The sequence below is a fragment of the Bufo gargarizans genome, chromosome 7 (assembly GCF_014858855.1).
Source record: "Bufo gargarizans isolate SCDJY-AF-19 chromosome 7, ASM1485885v1, whole genome shotgun sequence".
NCBI lineage: Eukaryota > Metazoa > Chordata > Amphibia > Anura > Bufonidae > Bufo > Bufo gargarizans.
The window spans coordinates 186,604,300-186,626,840 of record NC_058086.1 but is presented as its reverse complement, the minus strand read 5'-3'; the positions used below and the strand labels follow the sequence as shown (position 1 = coordinate 186,626,840).

Below are 22,541 nucleotides of genomic sequence, written 5' to 3'. Positions count from 1 at the left end.
GAATGATCTTGCAGCCACTTTCTTCCCTGCCCCCCTTAAATACATATTCGGGTGAGCAAAACACGTATGAGGAAGTCAGGGGTATAGCTGTCCGACGTACAATCGTTCAGCCAACAGCTCTTGAAATTGTATGGCCGCCATTACTGTTTAGCTATAGAGGACACTATGGCTGGCTCTTAAAGGGGTTGTCCAGGTTCAGAGCTGAACCCAGACATATCCCCTTCTTCCCCGACTCAGCCCCTCTGACATGAGCATCCATTTCATGCTCCGTTGCTTTCTTGCTTTTTTCTTTATGTTTACGGCGGAGGCTTCCTTCCTAACAGTGTTCACAGTGATGTCACAGTCACTAATGGGCGGGCTTTAGCGCTGCCCTAGCTTGTTTTACAGGCTAGGGCAGCACTAAAGACCGCCCATTAGTGCCGGTGATGTCACCGGGCTCACTGCTAGGCGAAAGCCTCCGCCAAGCTTACCCATGGACAGCCCGGATCTGCAGAAAAAGCCTTTGACCTGCACGATTCAGCACAAGGCAAAGGAGAGGGTCGGAGCATGAAACACTCCGATGCTCATGGCAGAGGAGCTGAGTGGGAGAAGATGGCAATATGTCAGCCCTGAACCCAGACAACCCCTTTAAATTGAGACACAATAGCCTACATTTACTAATTGTCAGCGCACCTAGAAAATGTAGAAAACTGCACCAACTTTTGGTGCAATTTGAAGCTTATAGTTTTTGAAAAATCCCTTGTGCTTAGGCTGCCATGGGAGAGTGTCTTTGCAAGAGACGGGGAGCGATACAACATGGTGCCCTAATTCTTGTATAAAATTATGTTGCAGAAGGTGGTATGGCGGTAGACGGAAGTGTCCATGAGCCGCTGTGATAGATCTGCTGCAGGTCTAGACTGCCGGGCTAAGCTTCCGCCATCGACGGGTTTAGTGAATCTGTCCTGGTGACTGCACGTCGGGGGCATTGCTATGACATATGTATCCAAACAACCCCCAGGGGAGGCCAACCAGATTTTTTCTTTTTTCTGCACAACTTATCCCAAAATCATGGACATCCAACATTTGTTATGGCCAAATTGGAAAACCATAGTGAATGATGAAGATTATAAGTAATCCATGTCTACCGAACTCCTCACGAGCGCTTACTGTGAGCTGTAATATCATGATAATTACCACCAAAATAATCTGCCCAACTGCCATCAGCCTAAAAAAATCACGGACACAGAACAAAAAGTTGCCTATTTTCTTTCGGACTGTCCAGAAATTTCTGGACCTTTGGCAACCCTGACAAACCCCCCCCCCCCCCCCCAGCACCACAATCATGTCCACTAATTAGCACTGAAGAGACTCAATAACCATATTGCTCAACTAGAAACCTCTATCCCACTACTATCATACACCGCTATACAACCGCTACCACGGTGACGGAAGGATACCACCATAATGCTGTCTCTGATTGAGGTTGTCCATTTTCCCAATCTTTTCTATCTGACCCAGACCGCCATGAAGACTTCTCCCGGCCACAACTGAAACAGACAGAACTGTCTTCAGAGACCATCTGCCCCCATAACCCAGCCTCGGCCTTCTCTTTAGGTTGAACACTTATAGGCCTCTCATTCCGAGCTATAACTCCAGGCCTGTAAGCTATATTGCACTAGTATTTATGACGCGCATGCGCAGAGGACGCTACCAGAAATCACTGCAGGTGCCCGAGGAACGCATGCGCAGTGGGATCTGCCGGGCTGGAACCTGTAACGTTGGAATCGGCTTGGTGGAACCGCTCTAGCCCCGCACCTTACATCCTGCAGGCGTGTCTCTCCGATTCACTCAGACGTCTCTTTGGTAACCGCGCCTTAGTCTAAGCCACGCCCACGTCAGACGCGTCCATGTCAGGTGGCCGCGCCCCTCCCTTCCCCCACTTCCGGTGCAGTTCGGGATGTGGCGTTCGTGACGTCATTTGGACCGCGTTGGAAGCGCTGCCGGGGCTGAGCGTGACGTGGCAGACAGACGAGTATCCGTCGGGCGACAGAGCAGAGCAGCACAGCGGCCGCCGAGCACCGACCTCCGACCATGGGCCTCACCATCTCCTCGCTCTTTTCCCGGCTCTTCGGCAAGAAACAGATGCGAATCTTGATGGGTGAGTGGGCCCGGCCTGTGACAGCCTCCTGCGGGCGCCGCTGTGGGGAGCGGGCATGAGCAGCCCTGGCTCAGAGGGGCACCCTGGGTGCTGGGGTAGGGGGGCACATAGGCAGAAGGGGGGCTCCGGGTGGCCCTTAAGCCCATGACCAGTGCACAGCATCTATAAGGGTGAAGGTCTTGCCCCCTGGCATAGGCTGCTTGTTGATGTGCCCAGTGCTCAGCCCTTGTGTAGGACTCTGAGCTGCTGCACAATTGGCACAGTCCTTGGGCATCTATTGTAACCTCAGTGATGGCAGCGGGTCCCCTGGCGTCCCCTGGCAGTCCGGGGAGCGGGTCCCCTGGCAGTCCGGGGAGCGGGTCCCCTGGCAGTCCGGGGAGCGGGTCCCCTGGCAGTCCGGGGAGCGGGTCCCCTGGCAGGTCTTCTGGACCCCAATGAAAACCTGGCTGTTCTTTCCTAGTCAGGTGCGCTGACACCCTCCCCAGGGAGAATAGTGGTCTCTTTTCTGGTGATGATAGCCAGTCTCTAGGGACTGCAGCACCCTCCTCGGGCATAATGGCTAGTTACTAGGGACTTCAGCACCGCCACATCATCTCTGGTGATAGGGACTCCAGCACTCCCACATTCTCCCCCCTGGCGGGTCACTACTGGACTCCAGCACCGCCTCATTCCCCCCCCCGGCGGGTCTCTATGGACTCCAGCACCGCCACATTCTCCCCTCCTGGCTGGTCTCTATGGACTCCAGCACCGCCACATTCTCCCCTCCTGGCCGGTCTCTATGGACTCCAGCACCGCCTCATTCTCCCCCCCCCCCCTTGCGGGTCTCTATGGACTCCAGCACCGCCTCATTCTCCCCCCCTGGCGGGTCACTAGGGACTCCAGCACCGCCACATTCTCCCCCCCTGGCGGGTCACTAGGGACTCCAGCACCGCCACATTCTCCCCCCCTGGCCTGTCACTATGGACTCCAGCACCGCCACATTCTCCCCCCCTGGCCTGTCTCTAGGGACTGCAGCACCCTCCTCGGGCATAATGGCTAGTTACTAGGGACTTCAGCACCGCCACATCATCTCTGGTGATAGGGACTCCAGCACTCCCACATTCTCCCCCCTGGCGGGTCACTACTGGACTCCAGCACCGCCTCATCCCCCCCCCCGGCGGGTCTCTATGGACTCCAGCACTGCCACATTCTCCCCTCCTGGCCGGTCTCTATGGACTCCAGCACCGCCACATTCTCCCCTCCTGGCCGGTCACTATGGACTCCAGCACCGCCTCATTCTCCCCCCCCCCCCCCCTTGCGGGTCACTATGGACTCCAGCACCGCCTCATTCTCCCCCCCTGGCGGGTCACTAGGGACTCCAGCACCGCCACATTCTCCCCCCCCTGGCGGGTCACTAGGGACTCCAGCACCGCCACATTCTCCCCCCCTGGCCTGTCACTAGGGACTCCAGCACCGCCACATTCTCCCCCCCTGGCCTGTCACTAGGGACTCCAGCACCGCCACATTCTCCCCCCCTGGCCTGTCACTATGGACTCCAGCACCGCCACATTCTCCCCCCCTGGCCTGTCTCTAGGGACTGCAGCACCCTCCTCGGGCATAATGGCTAGTTACTAGGGACTTCAGCACCGCCACATCATCTCTGTGATAGGGACTCCAGCACTCCCACATTCTCCCCCCTGGCGGGTCACTACTGGACTCCAGCACCGCCTCATTCCCCCCCCGGCGGGTCTCTATGGACTCCAGCACCGCCACATTCTCCCCTCCTGGCCGGTCTCTATGGACTCCAGCACCGCCACATTCTCCCCTCCTGGCCGGTCTCTATGGACTCCAGCACCGCCTCATTCTCCCCCCCCCTGGCGGGTCACTAGGGACTCCAGCACCGCCACATTCTCCCCCCCTGGCGGGTCACTAGGGACTCCAGCACCGCCACATTCTCCCCCCCTGGCCTGTCACTATGGACTCCAGCACCGCCACATTCTCCCCCCCTGGCCTGTCACTATGGACTCCAGCACCGCCTCATTCTCCCCTCCTGGCCGGTCTCTATGGACTCCAGCACCGCCACATTCTCCCCTCCTGGCCGGTCTCTATGGACTCCAGCACCGCCACATTCTCCCCTCCTGGCCGGTCTCTATGGACTCCAGCACCGCCACATTCTCCCCTCCTGGCGGGTCACTAGGGACTCCAGCCACCGCCTCATTCTCCCCCCCTGGCGGGTCACTAGGGACTCCAGCACCGCCACATTCTCCCCCCCCTGGCCTGTCTCTATGGACTCCAGCACCGCCACATTCTCCCCCCCCTGGCCGGTCTCTATGGACTCCAGCACCGCTACATTCTCCCCTCCTGGCCGGTCTCTATGGACTCCAGCACCGCTACATTCTCCCCTCCTGGCCGGTCTCTATGGACTCCAGCACCGCTACATTCTCCCCTCCTGGCCGGTCTCTATGGACTCCAGCACCGCCTCATTCTCTCCCTCCCCCCCCCCCCCCCCCCCCCCTGGCCGGTCACTATGGACTCCAGCACCGCCACATTCTCCCCCCCTGGCCTGTCTCTATGGACTCCAGCACCGCTACATTCTCCCCTCCTGGCCGGTCTCTATGGACTCCAGCACCGCTACATTCTCCCCTCCTGGCCGGTCTCTATGGACTCCAGCACCGCCTCATTCTCTCCCCCCCCCCCCCCCCCCCCCCCCTGGCCGGTCACTATGGACTCCAGCACCGCCACATTCTCCTCCCCCCCCCCCCCCCCCTGGCCTGTCACTATGGACTCCAGCACCGCCACATTCTCCCCCCCCCCCCCTGGCCTGTCACTATGGACTCCAGCACCGCCTCATTCTCCCCCCTGGCGGGTCACTAGGGACTCCAGCACCGCCACATTCTCCCCCCCCCCTGGCGGGTCACTGGGGACTCCAGCCCTGCCACATTCTCCCCCCCTGGCCTGTCACTATGGACTCCAGCACCGCCACATTCTCCCCCCCTGGCCTGTCACTATGGACTCCAGCACCGCCACATTCTCCCCCCTGGCCTGTCTCTAGGGACTTCAGCACCGCCACATTCTCCCCCCCCCCCCCCCCAGCCTGTCTCTAGGGACTCAAGCACTCTTCCAAAATGCTTCCCTAGTGATATTAGCCAGTCTCTAGCACCTTTGATTTTAGAACTGTGCGGAGTGTTATTCCATCTAGAAATGTCTCTACATTTGGGGGGAGGTGGAGGACGGTTACTCCTTTTGAGAAGGGAATGGCATTTCCTCACATGAGGACACAGGCAACACTCATTAGACACGGTTGACAATTTTTACATACATTCCTAGGAGGAATAACAGAGGGACTACACCACACAGAGTCCTGAGATGCCCCAGGATTTATATATTATGGGGTAAACTAATACTTACTAAACCAGAGATGTCACATGACCTTTCCTTACCCACCCAGCCAGGCACACCGGATACCTGAGTAAGTATCGGCGTTGTCGTCATTCCCACCTCTCATCAACTCACTGATTCTCCACTTTGGTCAATCCCCATTTGTTAGTTGATTATAGGGTGGCGGGGTCCTGCAACAACCTGTGTTGAACCCCCCCCCTCCCGCAGCGCCTCCACTGGTGCAGTGATGCATTACAGTTTGTATGAGCTGTCCATATAACGCATGGATCTGCTGGGTCCCGCCTGCTCTTTGGAGATAAAAATGTATAGTTCAGGCAAGTATTTCCTTTCCACACATCGTATAATATTTATATGGTGTTTTAGTCACTGTTCAGAGAGTTTTGACCTTTTTCCATAGATTTTTAATGGTAGTAGAACTGATGGAATAACGTATTGAACGAAACTTTAATAGGACGGTAAATGGAAGCTGTAGAGCTGGAATCCTGGCAGGTGGCTGGCTGCATTGTGTTGTATGACTGGGTTATACAGGTAGAAGGAATTTGAGGGAAGGGTTGGGAGGCGGCTCCAGGATCCTGTAATCCCAGTTGTCACTAGCCCTGACAGCCACATCACTTCCAGCAGGTCCCCGGCCCATCTGAGGCCCTTTGTGTCAGGAATGTGACACATCGGACTCCGGCCGCTGCGCGCGGCTCAACCACAGCCTGTCATCCTGTGCAGAGCCCGCAGCGCCGCTTCCTGGTTGTGTCTCCGTTCAGGCAGCAGCATTATGCAATCGCCTTTTCTTCCTGTTACAGGACTCCTCAGCGATGTGGAGGGAGACTTCTCGGCACGCTTAAACTTCTTGTCTTGCAGCCCTAGTTAAGGAAAGGCGCGCGGGTCCGTCCAGTGTCACGAAGTGGCAAGCTTGTTTTTCTTCGTACGTTGTTGCAGCCGCTTTTGTGGTGACACGCGCAACTCGTCGGGTGAAATTTGCAGCAGTTCAGGCAAGTGGTGATAGAGCTAGACAAGTGAACTGGGGGAGGGTAACCCTTTCCTGACCAGAGGATTTTGCATTTTCGTTTTTTTTATAGACTTTTACATATGGGCTTCTTTTTTGTCGGTGAGACAAGTTGTGCTTTCTAACTGCACCATTTAATATTGCATACTATGTAGTGGGAAGCTGGAAGAACAAGTTCCAAACGGATAGGATTTTGAGGGGGGGGGGGGGTCATTCTGCCACAGTTTTTAGTGTTTTCTATGCAGTAAAACTCACCTGTCCCCTTTGTTCTGTGGGTCAGTACAATGACAGCGATAGCACATTTATAACGTTTTTCTTCTGTTTTAAAGCCTCATGCAGACGTCAGTGTTTCACAGACGTGTGCTGTACGTGTTCTCCACGGACAGCACACGTCCCTATTCATTTTAATGTGTGTATTCACACATGAGTGGTTCAGTTTTTTTACCACGGATGCATGCTCTATTTTGTCCGTGTTCACGGATCCATCACGCCCATTATAGTCTATAGCCATATTCTGACCACCCCCATAACTTTATTTGTCAACATAGCTATGGGATGGCTCACTTTTGTGGGAAGATCTATAGTTTTTATTGATATGACTTATTGAATTTTTTGGGTGGATTGAAGATAAAAAAAAGAGATGAATTGCTGCCCCCCCCCCCCCCATTACTGTACAGGATAAATGCGTTTATTTTAAAGGGAACCTGTCACCTTGATTTTAGGTATAGAGCTGAGGACATGGGCTGCTAGATCGCCGCTAGCACATCTGCAATATCCGTTCCGCATAGCGCTGTGCTTTTATTGTGTCAAAAAAACTATTTTATATATATGTAAATGAGGCTACTAACGTTTCCGGAGCCCAGCCACGCCCACTGTGAAGGAGCCCAGCACCGCTCCGCATCCTCCGAATATCCTCCTTGCTCCCCGACGTCACAAAACTAGAGCGTCATAAACTCGCGATGCGCGAGCTAGCGCATTTACAGTGTCGGCATAGTGTTCCTTCCCTGCCTTCTAGCCTCAGGGATTAAACTGCATGCGCATCGCGAGATTACGGCGATCTAGCTTTGTGACGTCCGGGAGCAAGGAGGATGTGGGGCGGTGCTGGGCTCCTTCACAGTTGGCGTGGCTGGGCCCCCGGAACGTTAGTAGCCTCAAATATATATATTTAGTTTTTTTACGCAATAAAAGCACAGAGCTTGGATATTGCGGATGTGCTAGCGACTATCTAGCAGCCCATGTTTTCAGCTCTATACCCAAAATCCAGATGACAGGTTCACTTTAATAGTTTGGGTGTTTTGTGATGTGGCAATACTAATCAATTTTATTTTTTTTGTGGAAGAGGGTTTATTCTTTTTTTTTATTTTAATTTTTATTTTTTACATCCCTCTAGGGGACTTTAACATGCCATCATCTGATCACTTCTGTAGACTACAATAAATTCGCACTGCAGCCTGTGGGAGTTCCATTATGGTCCATAGGAACTATTGCTGTGGTAGCCTCGGATCCTTCAGAGGGACTTGAGGCTACCACAGCAATCCAACGGCTTCCCGGGGCTTTTTTTTTGTTTGTAGCTAATTTGAAGATCTGCAATTACAATTTCAGTATAATGTAAATCATAGCACCTGCTCGAATCGGATGAACTTTCAAAGCGAATAAAGGGACTTTAAATGGGGTTGTCTTTCCTCATCCCCCCTGCCCCCCAGGCCTCAGCGGGTAGTAGTACAAGGCAAACAATTCCGTAGGTACCTGCTCCATTCCGGTCCGTGGCTCCCTTACTACTTCTGCACAGACAGGGTCACGTGCTGCTTGGGGACACATGACTTCTGAAGCCAGTAGTCCGCACATGACCCTTTCGGTATGCCAGCTAAAAGTAAACAGATTGGACACCCGGCAGATTGTTGAATGGAGCCGGTGGTTTTATTTTGGGTTGGAAACAAAAAAAACTGCCTGAAATTCATTGATTGGCTGATCTTTTACCTTGTGGCAGGAAGTAGATACCGGTAAGGGGACCGGACCTGTAGGGAAATGAGGTGAGTATACCTTTTTGGTATTTTGCTCCATTCTCAAGCTTTTATATATAAAAAAAATCGCCTGGAGAACCCCTTTACCAGTTCTTTGCAATCTGATCAGATTATGTCCTTTGTCTGACCACCAAACTGAAGTGGTTGCCCGAGATTTTGATATTGATGACCTATCCTCAGAATTAGTCATCCATATCAAATCTGTGGGAGTCTGACTCTCGGGACCCCACTGATCAGCTGTTTGAAGAGGCCAAGGTGCAGCTCAGTCCCATTCAAGTAAATGCGGCTGAGCTGCAGTACCAAGCACAGACACTATCCAGTGGATGGCACTGTGCCTTGTGAGCTACGAGAAGGTGGCACTCACCGGAGCGCTGTAACCTCGTCAAACAGCTAATCAGCAGCGGTGATCCTCGCCGATCTGATATCAATGACCCATCCTCAGGGTAAGCCATCAATATCAACATGGCTTTTACATCCCGGTCTACAATGGCTTTTCATCAATTTTCTGTGTAGTCAGAAGTCACCATATTTCTCACTTTGTGTTGCCCGTTTTACCTCTTAGTCTGGCCTCACTTATCGGGAGCCCCCTGAGCCTGTCACCCCTTGCCCACCTCTGACCTCCACTAACAGGGATGTCCTCTTGGTGCATGCATTATTTCCTTTCACTATAATGTTCTATGGATTTAACTCAGGGCAGTTACTTCACGTAACACAACAGTTGTGCCCAGCTGGCCAGTCTGCCCATTACTGCGGAGAGACTTGGCACTGAACCTCCCTCCCGATTGATCGCTGGTAGTTAAGGAATGTGAAGGGCAGTGGTATGGTGGTGCTGGCCCTGCCGTGTGCTTGTTCCTTCCGTCTCTCATCGTGTGCTAGGTGAGGTGGTAACAGGAGGCACTGCTACAGGTGACACCGTCCTGTTGACTCCATCTAGACAAATCTGGTGTACAATAGGGGTTCTAACCCTGAAATGTGTTGTCTGTTTGACCTTTGCAGCCTTTTTATACTTTTATATGGATTGGAACATTATCATTTGTTGACTTTGGAAGTTCTTCAACTCTGGACTGTGCTCTTCAGCATTGCTAGCAAGTCCGGTGTACGTCTATTGGTTAGGCCAGGGATGCTTAACCTGCGGCCCTCCAGCTGTTGTTGAACTACAACTCCCACAATGCCCTGCTGTAGGCTGACCGGACATGCTGGGAGTTGTAGTTTTGCCACATCTGGGGGGCCGCAGGTTGGGCATGCCTTGGTTAGGCTGTACCACATAGGTGGCAAGCGTTTTGGTATGATTTTCCAGCAGAGTAGCAGAATACCGGAATTGAAATGTCTGGCCTAGCCAGGGCCCCCCAAATCGCCTTCACTATAATGGGGTCCATCTAGTTTCTGGTATTCTGCCAGACAAAAAACGATACCCGTTACGCCAATTCCCGTATTCTGTTCCTATGTCGGAACAGATAACCTGCCGTGTATGTGGATGTAGCCTTAGGTTAGTTGTGATTGAGATGCGACTGATAATTACTTTTTTTTACCTGTAACGCGCCGGTGCCGTAAGCTCCTATTCCCTTGAGTCTGTGTTTACATGGACACCACAAGCTTTTTTTGCAGATGGCAAGATAGATCTTTAGTAAATGAAAGTCCAGCTGGCCTGCCCTACACCTGGGATGCATTTACATGCTTACGTTTCACGTGTAACTTGTATGTAGAGGAAAGAAGATCTTGTACAGGAGGCCGGTGGGTTGACAACCTCTCGGTGACCACAGGAGGATGGAGGTGTGCTGTTGTCACCCAGAACCTTGGATAGTTGTATATGTTATGATACTGCTGATGTGTTGGCATACATCTTCAGTCCCTCTTTAGGTCAGTGAGTGATCAGACATGACCAGTCGGACCTGCCCATAATGTGCCCAGTGTTATGGCTGGTGGCGCTTTTTGTCTTTCAGCTGCGAACACGTCCTCCCGGGCAGTGGTCATGGTACAATGGGTTGTTCTGTTAGATGGAAAGAGAAACCTTAGACGATTGACATTCACTTTGTCATTATCGTTGATTTGTCATGTATTCACTCAACATCTGATCTGTCCTGAGCGACGCACAATGGTTATCATTCCAGATCATCCAGTGTTTCGACCCCTCAATAAGCAAAATTGACTCGTGAAGTATTGTGTCCTTACCTGGCCAGGAATCTGGGTTTGGGAATGCCAGGAGAATGTTACCTACCTGACTGCATTGTGCCAACTGTAAAGGTTGGTGAAGGACTGATAATGCTGTGGGGGTCGGTTTAGGCCCCCTGATTCCATTGATGGGAAATCTTAATTCTTCGTCATACCAAGACATTTTGGACAATTCCTTCCAACTTTGTGGGAACAGATTTAGGAAAGGCCCTATTACTGTTCCAGCGTGACTGAGCCCAAGTGCACAAAGCTCTGTTGGGGGAGTTTGGTGTGGAAGAACTTGAATGCACCAAGCCCTGACCTCAACCCCATCCAGAAGAACTAGAATAGAGATATTGAATCAGTCTTCTGACCTCACAAATGCTCTTCTGGATAGATGGGCAAAAATTCCCAGACACCCTGCAAAATCTTATAGAAAGCCTTCCCAGAAGAGCAAAGGGGGGGGACAAACCTCATATTAATGACTGTGGCTTTAGAATGGGATGTTTTAAAAATGTAAAACCTGCAGTGCCTCCCACTGACCCTCATCCTGTCCTGGTATCGGATCTCGCTGATAGTCTTAAATATTTTGTTGTAATAAGTTGCATTTTAATTCCTGATAAGATAAGGAAGGGAAGGGCTAGGTGTGCCGGGAAACCAGATTCCTGAAGCCTAAGGATCTACTGCCGGGGCCTTACTTTTGGATGTATTAGTTTGAGATAGGCAACTGCAAATCTCTTCAGCCATTTGAGTCCTAAGATCAATCCATTGACCCACCCAAGGTGGTGGTCTCAAAAAGCATCTTTCCTGTATATATGGCATTTGGGGAGGCAGATAAGCTGCTTCGAGACTCGTGTCATGGAAAAAGATGATCACCATGTAACAGTCAGACGGCCCCCATTGTGTTAGGTTGCCGTCCTCATTTGTTGTACAGATCTGCCATGTGGGATTTCGACGTGCCCTGATCCTTTGTTCTGACGGCAGATTAACCTGGCAAAGGTGTCTGGCAGCTGCTCGTTCTCTTCTCCCCATTGGGAACGCAGACCGAGCCAAGCATTCATGTGTATGGGAAAGGGTGATCAGGAGGAATAGCTAAATGCAATTTAAAGGGTCAGTGAGTTTTCAAAAAACACTATCTCCTAGAGATGATCGGCGCAGGTCTGAGTGCTGAGACCCCCACAATCCCTAGAACTAGACTAGAGAAGCGCTAGCATATGGTGGTCTGCCACCTTGCTGCAGAGGACAGAATTGAGCCAGGCCATATACTTCTAAGGCGTAAGAGCGCGATATGTGAGGGCTTGTCTTGTTCTGGTGATCGTGGTGGTCTCGGCAGACCCTCACACGTGGTTTATTTTTTTTGTGTAGCCCTTTTTAAAGGAGTTGTCTGACTTGTATGAACCTCGGTGCCCCTGTATGATAAATAGCATTCAGTAGTCATTTTTTATATAGCGCCAACAAATTCTGCATCTCTTAACGATACTCATCACTTCTAGCGCTCCATCCTCAGCTTTGGGTTGTATTTACAGGCTGCAGCTGTGACCTAGCTGTATGGCACGTACCTCTGCAGCCAGTCACTGGCCACAGTGGTATACAATGACAGACCTCTGAGGCCAGTAATTGGTTGCAGCAGAGTTAACGCTGCAGCCTGTAAACAACTTGGAGTTAAAGGGCTTGTGTCATCTCAGACTTTGGCGTATCACTAAGGATATGTCATAAAAGTCAGGTGCAGGTCCCACCACTGAGACCTACACCTATCTCTAGAATGGACGCCTTCGAAATTGAAGAGCACCCTGCGCATTTCCGAAAATAGCTGAGCCAGCACTCACTTCGGGGGGTCCCGTCCCGGAGATGGGTACGAGCCCCGGCTCTGGCAAAAATCCTAGCAATAGGTCACCAATATAAGTATTCTTTTATTATTTGAACTCATTTATGGGCAGGTGTTATTGTTTAATTTTGGTTTCTTCATAAATGGGTGGCATTCATGGACCTTTGCCTGCTGGGTGGCCGGGTTTAGATCCAGGGGTTCAATTCCTTTGGAGATATTGGTGTCCCAGAGGAGGAACGTTTTATTGAAATGGAGAATAAAGTTTGTTCTAGAAAATGTACACTCTGCCATTAACTTGCATTGGATTTAGATCTCTGTAAACTGTTACAAAATGGCCGCTGTAAATGTTCCTAGACACTAGGGGCATTACCCGTTACCATAAACTGAACTCGTCCGGCCTGTTCTGTGTACTGCGCTCACTTCATTTATTTAGTGTTGGAGTCTGTTCATTGTCACTCTGCCACCTGTCATAGTAGCGGTAGGTTAATAGTCACGCGTTAATGGATATGTGTCCTTTCGTTTCAGTCGGTCTTGATGCTGCCGGTAAAACAACAATCCTGTACAAGCTGAAGTTGGGAGAGATTGTCACAACCATCCCCACCATTGGTGAGTACATGTCAAATGTCAGATGAAATCTGATGGTGTCCTTTGCTGGCTCAGTGTGTTAAAGGGGTACTCTGGTTTCATACAATAACCTGTCCTTGGAACAGGTCATAAATATCAGACAGGCGGGGGTCTGATTCCCAGCACCCTCGCTGATCATCTGTTTGATGGGGCCGTTGCACTGGTGAAAGTGCTGCATCCTCTTCAGTGGTCACCTGAATGCTTGTAGCAGGGGTGCGGTGTGATCACTGCTGCTTGTCCCATTCAAGTGAATAGGAGAAGCTGTAATTACTCTGCACCGTCCTAACATAGACTGTGCAGGCAAGAGGATGCAGCACGAGTGCAAGGGCCCCCTTTAAATAGCTGATCAGCGTGAGTGCTGGGAGTCACTCCTGATTTCATATTGATGACTGGTCCTGAGGAATAATAAAGAAATGGCACCAAAAAAGAATATTAAATGTGCAGCTGATCTAAGAAGCCCTCAGGTGTTTGGACTGAAATGGTGCTTCTTAGGGCACTTTTACATCAGCGTCTTTGTATTCCGATTTTCAGAGGGTCTCAAAACCGGGCCAATGTATTCTGAATGGGGTATGCATTCCGTTCTGGCGGGCAGCCCGTTTTATGACCGGACGCACAACTGCTGCAAGCTGCAGTTGTGTCCGATCATTGAAACTGAACAAATTGGATCAGTCACTAAAAAGTAAGGCCGAATGCACACGACCGTGGAACACGGCCGTGAGTGGTCCGTGGTATCCCGGCCTGGCATCCTGCTGAGAGCAGGAGCGCACGGCATCATTGGTTGCTAGGACGCCGTGCGCTTCATGCCGCCGCTGCACTACAGTAATACACTGGTATGATATATACAAGTGTATTACTGTACAGCAGAATGAAGCGCACGGCGTCATGGCAACCAATGATGCTGTGCGCTCCTGCTCTCAGCAGGATGCCAGGCTGGGATACCACAGACCGCTCATGGCTGTGTTCCACGGCCGTGTGCATTCGGCCTAAGTCAGTGGTGCCTGATCCGGTTTATTCTGATCCTAGAAAAAAACATGCCCGTTATCCATTGACTTACATTGTTTTTAGTGACCCGGTTTGTTCCATTTCGACTTAACACAACCGCATCCTAGCGGAACGGATGCGTCCTGATGTGTTGAATCAAACTGAACCATTGGTTTTGACATCCTCTGCTGGATCTCAAAACCAGAAACGAAAACACCACGTGTATTCCGCAACATGTGCAGGTGGTCTAACGTTGGTCAGATAGGACATCCCTATGATGCTGGGGAGGGAATGGTGGATCAGTGGTTAGCACTGGTACCTTTCAGCACTGGGCTCCTGGATTTGATTCCAGTCAAGACCATTATCTGCATGGAGTTTGCACATTCTTCCCTTGTACGTGGGTTACCTCTGGATACTTTGGTTTCCTCCACATGACAAAAACATACTGATTGATTCTGAATTTAGATTGTGAGACCAGTGGGCGACAGGGACTGATTTGAGTGAAGGCTTTGGGGGTCATTTACTATAGCTCTACACCACTTTTCTGGCATAGAAAAGTTGCCCATTTTGTCACTAGTGCTGTTTTGTTGCAAAGTTCAACTTTTTAGCTTTTTCTGGAACCCTGGACTTTTTTTCAAAAAGTGAGCTGGGTGGGAGGATGTGGTCAGCAGACGGGGTCACCGTGTCCTGACTTGGTTAACGTGCACCAGAAAATTAATGATGAGCAAATTGTTCTTGAGCAGCAAGTGGCTGTCCCTGCTGGAGAAGTAACTCCACCTGCCGCTTGATTGACATGGTGCCCGGCCCTGGTGCTGTTGCTCCAAGTAGCAGCTGCTGAGCCTCTGCGCTTGCGCCTCAGCTTGGGGTAGGTGCAACATGTTCGGTCTTGTCTATCTTCAGCAGTGGGACAGCCCCTCTAAAAGAATCGATTTGCTCATCTCTGCCCCCATTCAGTGTACAGCGGCGAGCAATATGTAGGCGCTATATACCGTAACTTTTACTGGCTCGGGTTTTTAGGCTTGTCAAATATATAAGTGTGTCTTAATTTGTTTTACAGGTTTTAATGTGGAAACCGTAGAATACAAAAACATCTGTTTCACCGTCTGGGATGTTGGCGGTCAGGACAAAATCCGACCCCTTTGGAGGCATTATTTCCAGAATACACAGGTAAAGGCGTTAATGTTTTTTATTTTTCAATTCTTTGATCACGCTGATGTCATGGCCTCTGTGGTTACAGGAGATGTGAGGGGTTTGTTCACATGGTGCTATCATTAGTAGCCTGCTACAGTTCACCAGCCACTTGTATAAGTGAAGGGAATGGATAGTCAATAGTTCAAGACTGAAGCTGTAAACCATTTGAAAAACTGCTGTCATTCAGCTAAGGCTTTAAAAACTTGTAAACTCAGATTGTTAGCTTTAAACTTTAAACATGACTATGGGATTCTACTAGGGAAATCATGTTTTAAAATAAACGCCCCTTCCTGGATCTTTCCTTTGCCCGATCTTCAGCAGAAGATCAGCACACAAAGGAGAAGGCAGTGGCTTCTGCCCAACTACCTCTCTGCTATAAGAGCTTAGAAGAACTTGGTGGAACAGCTGTATGTTGCCTTTCTTTCTTTCAAGGAATGTATAAAATATATTTGCATATTAAATACAGAGGAGTTGGGGAGTCTGAGTTGGAGTTGGAGCATTTATCTACCGACTCCACGGCCCTGGTTGACACCACTGAGTTCGCTGCTGCTGCTAAGGATTGTCTGCAGCAGTCACATGTCCATATGTCGTTGCTGTGGACCAGGCTACAGAAACTAGCGGGACGTGTCAGAACAGGAGTCTCAGGGTATCGGTAGGGTGTATACTGCTTCCGTTATTTTATACCGTGCTAATTGGATATACACACATTTTCGGTGGTTGGATAACCCCATTAATATATAGGTTAATACATGTTTAGCCTAGTAATTGGTAATGATGTATCTGTTTTGTACGATCATTTCTTTCCATCTCGGTTTAACCCCTGTTGTGCCAGGATTCATCACATTTTCTGTCTTTCTTCTAGGGCCTAATTTTTGTTGTAGACAGTAATGACAGAGAGAGAATCCAGGAAGCCGCCGAGGAATTACAGAAAATGGTAAGTAAAATAAGAGCAGAAATTGGGGGAATAAAGATCTCTTCCATTATTTTTTATTTATTTTATTTTTTATTTTGTTTTGTTATCAGACATTTATTTCCTTTGGTTAACTTATTGGTGTACATATAACTCAGATTTAAGACTCAAAGCAGGTGGATGATGAGTGTTCTGCTTTATTGGTTTTATAACACATGCAGGTAACTTGGTGACCCATGTTTTAGGCTAGGGATGCTTGCCTTGGGGTATGTTCAGATGTCATCTCTCTGGGCAATGCTGAAACAGCCTCTTATTGTTTTCAGTGGGAGGTGATGCTGCCGTTCATGTGGCCGAGGATTTTTATCTGCTGCGATTCCTGCCATGGGATACGCTGGATTTTGACAGTCGGTCTGCCATGTGAACATACCCTTAGGCCTTTTTCACATGAGCGTTACGGATTAGGTCCGGATGCCTTCAGTGAAACTTGTACCATTTTGCAAGCAAGTTCAGTCAGTTTTGTCTGTGATTGCGTTCAGTTTTTTCCGCGCGGGTGCAATGCGTTTTTCACGCGTGTGATAGTCTGTAAACCTTCAGGTTTTTTTTATCTCTTAGCAACCATCAGTGAAAAACGCATTGCATCCGCACTTGTGTATTTTACGCAGCCCCATTCATTTCTATGGAGTCAGGGCTGCGTGAAACACAGAATATAGAACATGCTGCGATTTTTCACACAATGCAGAAGTGATGCATGAAAACCAGCACTCATGTACACAGACCTATTAAAATGAATGGGTCAGGATTCAGTGCGGGTGCTATGCATTCACATCACGCATTGCACCCGCGCTGAAAACTTGCTCGGGTGAAAGGGACCTTAGAGTGGGGTCATATGGCTTTTTGAGCCAGAACAAGACCAGAAAGGAATGAGAAATGTAAAGAAGGATTTACACTTCTCCTTCCTGCTGGATCCACTGCTGTCTTTGGCTCAAAAAACTGCACCAGAAACTGCTACAAAAGCCGAGTGTGATGTCGCCTTTAGGCAACCTGCACACGGGTGCAGGTTTTTAAAACAGAAAATGTGTCCGGATTTTGGTGCTGATGTTCATGCAGATATTCCGTAGATCTCTCCCTTGCATTTAAAATGGTGAAATTCTCACACACACAGAATTGACATGCGGTGGATTTCCACACAGAAAAAAATAAAGCCGTATACATGGGGTTGTCCAGTCTAATTAATTTTTCTGGTACTGTATTAGGCTTAGGTTTTTAGCACATTGATCCCTGCAAAGTATGTAGGAAGCCTTACAGAGTATAAGGGAACGTTCACATCTGCAGCAGCGATTTTAGCATGCTGGATTTTGCTGTGAACTGTAGAAAACAGCAATGCTGGATATCCACTGGCTATATTGGGATTCAGCGGTGATCCAGTCGGTTTCCAGCGTAAATGCCAGGCTAACGGAATAGCCTGCCGGGATAGTGAACACAACTGGGAACGTAGACTTGGTTGCCAGCGGATTAATGAAGGTTGCCTGTGCTTATAATGGAGCTTAGCAAAGGGCAACTTTTGTTCAGCTGAAATTTGGGACATGCTGACTTCTCTGCAACAGAAATGTTCGCTTCGTTGTTCACATGGCAACTCTATACGTGAGCGTCCCCAGTACAGGCGTCCCCAGTGTGTATGAGACCACTGGCCTGGAGCAGAATTACTTTTTCTGCTGTAAAGGTCAAGACACAAAAGGATAAAAGTGCACGTGGTATAAAAGGGAACCTGTCAGTAGGATTGGGGCCACCACCAGCATGTCCTTACACAGCTGGGGTTTAGCCTTCCAAACCTGCCTGTATGAACGCGCTATTGCTTCGTTACACATGTACTGCACATCAGGTGCATGCGAGGTGTACCACCCTTGGCTGGCTTCATTTACACATGTGCTCAGACTCCTCTCTAGTAAATTTCATGTTCTTTAATTTTAACCTAATTCCAGAACAGTCAGATTTGATATAAGCCGGTTTTGAAAACTAAACCCTAGCTGCATAGAGATGCTAGTTTAGTGGCCCCCAAACCTACTGTCAGCTTCCCTAACATTTTTTTTCACGTCTTTTTCAGCAAAGACCTTGGGTATAGCTGCTGCCTCTAGGAAGCGGACACTGAGCCAAACGTGTTACTGTAATTCCTCCTAACAGCTATATACCCCTCCTGCTGGCACTGAGCTCATCTGTTTTAAGCTTGGTGTCCGTAGGAGGCAGACATCTGCTCTGCAGGTCTTGCCTTTTAGATGAACTTGGGCCCAGGGTGTATTATCCCCCGGTTACCCACCTGGCAGCACAGTGGGATGCCCCCAAACATTCCCCGGTAGTCAGTATGGAGGAAAAGGTGGCATGGGGGACCACTAAATCCTCCACCAGCCTCAGGTCTCTTCTACCTTGGGCATCCCCCATCAAAGGGAGCGACTTGGGAGGCTAAAGGGTTCCAGAGTTACTGTTCATGGAGCTTGACTATTTAGTAAAACGGGCATCCCCGCAGAGCTGACAGGTCGTCTGTAGGCGATATTGCTGTAGCATATGGCGTTGTCAGTGACTGGTACAAAATATTCCATAGACTGCGGCAAAGTGTGGGTGTGTTGTCAGAAGATCCTGCAGTTCTGGGCAGATATAATCGTATCCTCTGTAAAGCAGCACATAAAGAGCAGTCTTCCAGCGTATCCGCAGAACAGAAGCGGTTCACTTAACAGATGTCTTCATTATCTTTTCAGCTCCAAGAAGATGAACTGAGGGATGCCGTGTTGCTGGTGTTTGCTAACAAACAAGATTTGCCCAACGCTATGGCCATCAGCGAGATGACCGACAAGCTGACGCTTCAAACTCTCCGCAACAGGACTGTGAGTACATTTCCCATCATCCTCACCTAGAGTACATCCTTCATATAGATTCTTCTAGGAAGCAGGGTTGCATCTGGTATCAGTCTCAATTTTTCTTTCAATGCTTTGATACCCGGTTCAGTTTGGGATTGGCATTTTCTCCATACTAAGCTGCACTATTGCACAGCTTAGCATCAGTTCCTGTCAGAGAACCTGGTGCACACAAAGTGCAGCAAACTCAATGTTATCAGCAGCCTCACAGAAAGGAGGGAGAGCATCCTTTACCACTGTGACGTGGCCGGCCACTGCCACCAGTGGGGAAAAGAGTGGCTCGATGGAGTGTCGGAGCGGGGAGAAACTCTCCGCAGTAAACACTCCTGGCGGTGCTGGATGCTCATAGGATAAAGGACCTGTGATGTCATCGCCTTGTGACCAGTAACATCCATTGTTACTGATCATATAGCGATGACATCACAGGTTCTTTATCCTACAACATTCAGGAGGATCTTGCTGCAGTGGTTTCCTGCTGTTTTTACATGGAGCAGGTGTGACTGATAGTGCCTTTAGTAATGTGAGGCACATGGTCTTATTACTTTAGTACAGGCATCCTCAAACTGCGGCCCTCCAGCTGTTGCAAAACTACAACTTCCAGCATGCCTGAACATCCTACAGCAGGACATTGTGGGAGTTGTAGTTTTACAACAGCTGGAGGGCCGTAGTTTAAGGATGCCTGCTTTAGTACTTAAAATGTCTCACATAAAGGCCCCATTCACACGTCCTGGTGCGGACCCATTCATTCTCTATGGGCCCGGACGTGAAGCAGAGAGCACACTATGTGCTTTCCGCATTTGCAGAGCGTGGCCCAGAACTTCCAGGTTAAAAGATAGAACATGTCCTATTTTTGTCCACAGCTGCGGACAAGAATAGGCATTTCTATAGGGGGTGCCGGCCGGGTGTGTTGCTGGTCTGCAACACACCACGGACGTGTGAATGGACCCTAACAGTGACCTCATCATATACCTCATATAATGGGCAACATGAAGTTATGATGGTGGAGACCCAAAATGTAATAACATGTGCCTTACATTAATTGTAAGTAGCCCCATCATGTACTGTACAGCCTCATGAAATGGACAACATGGAGTAGATGTGAGGTGTTTTTTTTTTTTTTAATCATTTTCTATTGAACATTTTCAATAACGTATAAACATTAGGGATAAAAAGCATTTCATAGTATACTGAAATAAGGTAAAAATACAATCGTTAAACAAATATTCCCCCACTAACCACCCACCCCGCTAGTGAAGAGACGGCTAATAGGAGAGTGCACCTATATCCCACCAGGATGTGTCCCAACACTAAAGTGTATACATAGATGTGCCTTAGGATGGACCACAACCCCCAAATCGCATGATCCAATTATAACACTCTCATTCTACAAAATGTGCATAGAAGCTGGTGAGCTGAATTAACCCAGCAGGACGGAGTGGTCCCTAGTCTCTGGAATGATCGCTCAGGCTGGGAAGGGGAATCACTTATCCCATAGGGCTGTAAATATAGAGGCCTTTTCTCTTTAGATAGACTCCCTTCTAAAGACGTAGCAACTCGTTCACTCTGCATATAAACTCAGTGATTGTAGGGGAAATCGGATGGATTCAGTGTCGTTCAGTTTCCAGGCCTGAAATGGCAAATGTACCCTGAGTTATGTCATGATCTCGGGTACATGATCCCAGGATACCCAAGACACAGATCCAAGTGTGAAAGTACCCTAAGGGTACTTTCACACGTGCGTTGTTTGATTACTGGCAGGCAGTTCCGTTGCCTGAACTGACTGCCTGATCAGGCAAACTGTATGCAAACGGATGTCCTTTTTTCTGACTGATCAGGCATTTTTCAGACTGATCAGGATCCTGATCAGTCTGAAAAATGCCTGATCAGTCAGAAAAATGCATTGCCATACCGGATCCGTTTTTCCAGGTGTAATCAGGCAAAACGTATCATTTTTATTTTTTGCTCTCCATTCAGAATGCATGGAGATATGCCTGATTAGTTCTTTTCCGGTATAGAGCCCCTGTGACGGAACTCAGTGCCGGAAAAGAAAACCGCTAATGTGAAAGTAGCCTTAGCTTATTCATTCTCAGATTTTTCAAATTCCCATTACGTTACAATGTGTGGGTGTTTTTTTTTTTTTTTTTTATTCTTTTGCTTGTTATAAAATTATCAAGTATCTCAATACTTGGTATCGAAAATAAAATTCTGGTAGTCATGATCTCTTCTATGAAGTTTTGATGACTTAGTAGCTGATTCTTTCTTTGTCTTCTAGTGGTACGTGCAAGCAACATGCGCAACTCAGGGGACCGGTCTGTACGAAGGACTGGACTGGCTATCAAATGAGCTCTCCAAGCGTTAAGGTGGAGTGGCGTTCAGCAGAGGACACAATGAATAGAAGTGGTCTAGGCGCATAACATCCAAACTAGTTCTAAAATGGTATAAGAAATGGAATGGGGGCAGCAAACACTCTAAAAGTTTCCAGATTCTTTTGTTGCCGGTTACTTTACAGAGTTTTCACGTTGCTTTCAGAGCGATGTGGTTAGACATAAAGCAGAAAATAATAAATTCTCCCTTATGTGAAAGTGTTTTCTGGTTTTACTTCTCCTTGCCATGCCTGGAAATCATTGTGATGCTATAGATTTGACTGCCTCCCCCCCCCTCCCCTCCTTTCCAACGCAAATACAATGTCATTTCCAAGTCGGTCGCAGCTCTCCTTTGTAAAGTCAGGGCTCTTTTAATTATTGCACACTTGGCAGAATTCTTGCTTTACTGAAGTTTTTTGAAGTGTCCCCATCTTTTGCCCCCACGTGTCATTCCTTAGACTTTCTGCTGAATTAAAACGTAGCATTCCATGTCTATTTATTGTTCATCTATGCCAAAAGATTTAGTTTTTGGGTTTTCCTTTTTTTTTTTTTTTTTTTTAAACTACTTGCCCATTATCAGCAGAGAACACGAAACACTATTCGAAACACCAATTTTCATTTCTTTTAGGCACTTGTTAGCTGAGACTAACTTTGCTTTTGCAATGAGGGTTGGTGGGAAAGGCCTTTGCTGGAGAGCGAGTTTGCAATAACGCCTTTTGCTCAGAACTTGCAGCGGAGGAGCCCCGGCTTGTTTTATTTCAACAGATTTGTCTTCAAATTTAGGGTATTTTTTTAATGTTTCTTTCAGCTTGACTGTTTTTGCCCATTGTATCATAGTTCTGCTGATTGTTTTATTGTTTATTGGTGAACATATCTTCATGATGCAAGATTATTCTTTTTTTGTTTTTGAAATTCCTGAATCTAAACAATTGACGTTTTCTTCATACCCCACTAAGAATTATTCCTAATAAAATAACAAAAAAAGGTTTTTTCTTTGTATTTTTTTCTGTTAAAAATGATTGAATTGTGGATGAGATGCTACTCAAAAACTGTTACTCGCTAC

General features: G+C 48.6%; 1 protein-coding gene across 1 annotated transcript; it reads left to right on the top strand.

Annotated features, from left to right (window-relative positions):
- The first annotated feature begins 1,920 nt into the window (after positions 1 to 1,920).
- ARF4 (ADP ribosylation factor 4) lies at positions 1,921 to 22,466 on the top strand. The gene is made up of 6 exons (XM_044301199.1): positions 1,921 to 2,137; positions 13,032 to 13,112; positions 15,169 to 15,278; positions 16,165 to 16,236; positions 18,960 to 19,085; positions 21,388 to 22,466. The coding sequence occupies exons 1-6, from the start codon at positions 2,071 to 2,073 to the stop codon at positions 21,472 to 21,474; spliced, it is 543 nt and encodes a 180-aa protein (XP_044157134.1). The 5' UTR covers positions 1,921 to 2,070; the 3' UTR covers positions 21,475 to 22,466.
- The last annotated feature ends 75 nt before the right edge of the window (positions 22,467 to 22,541 follow it).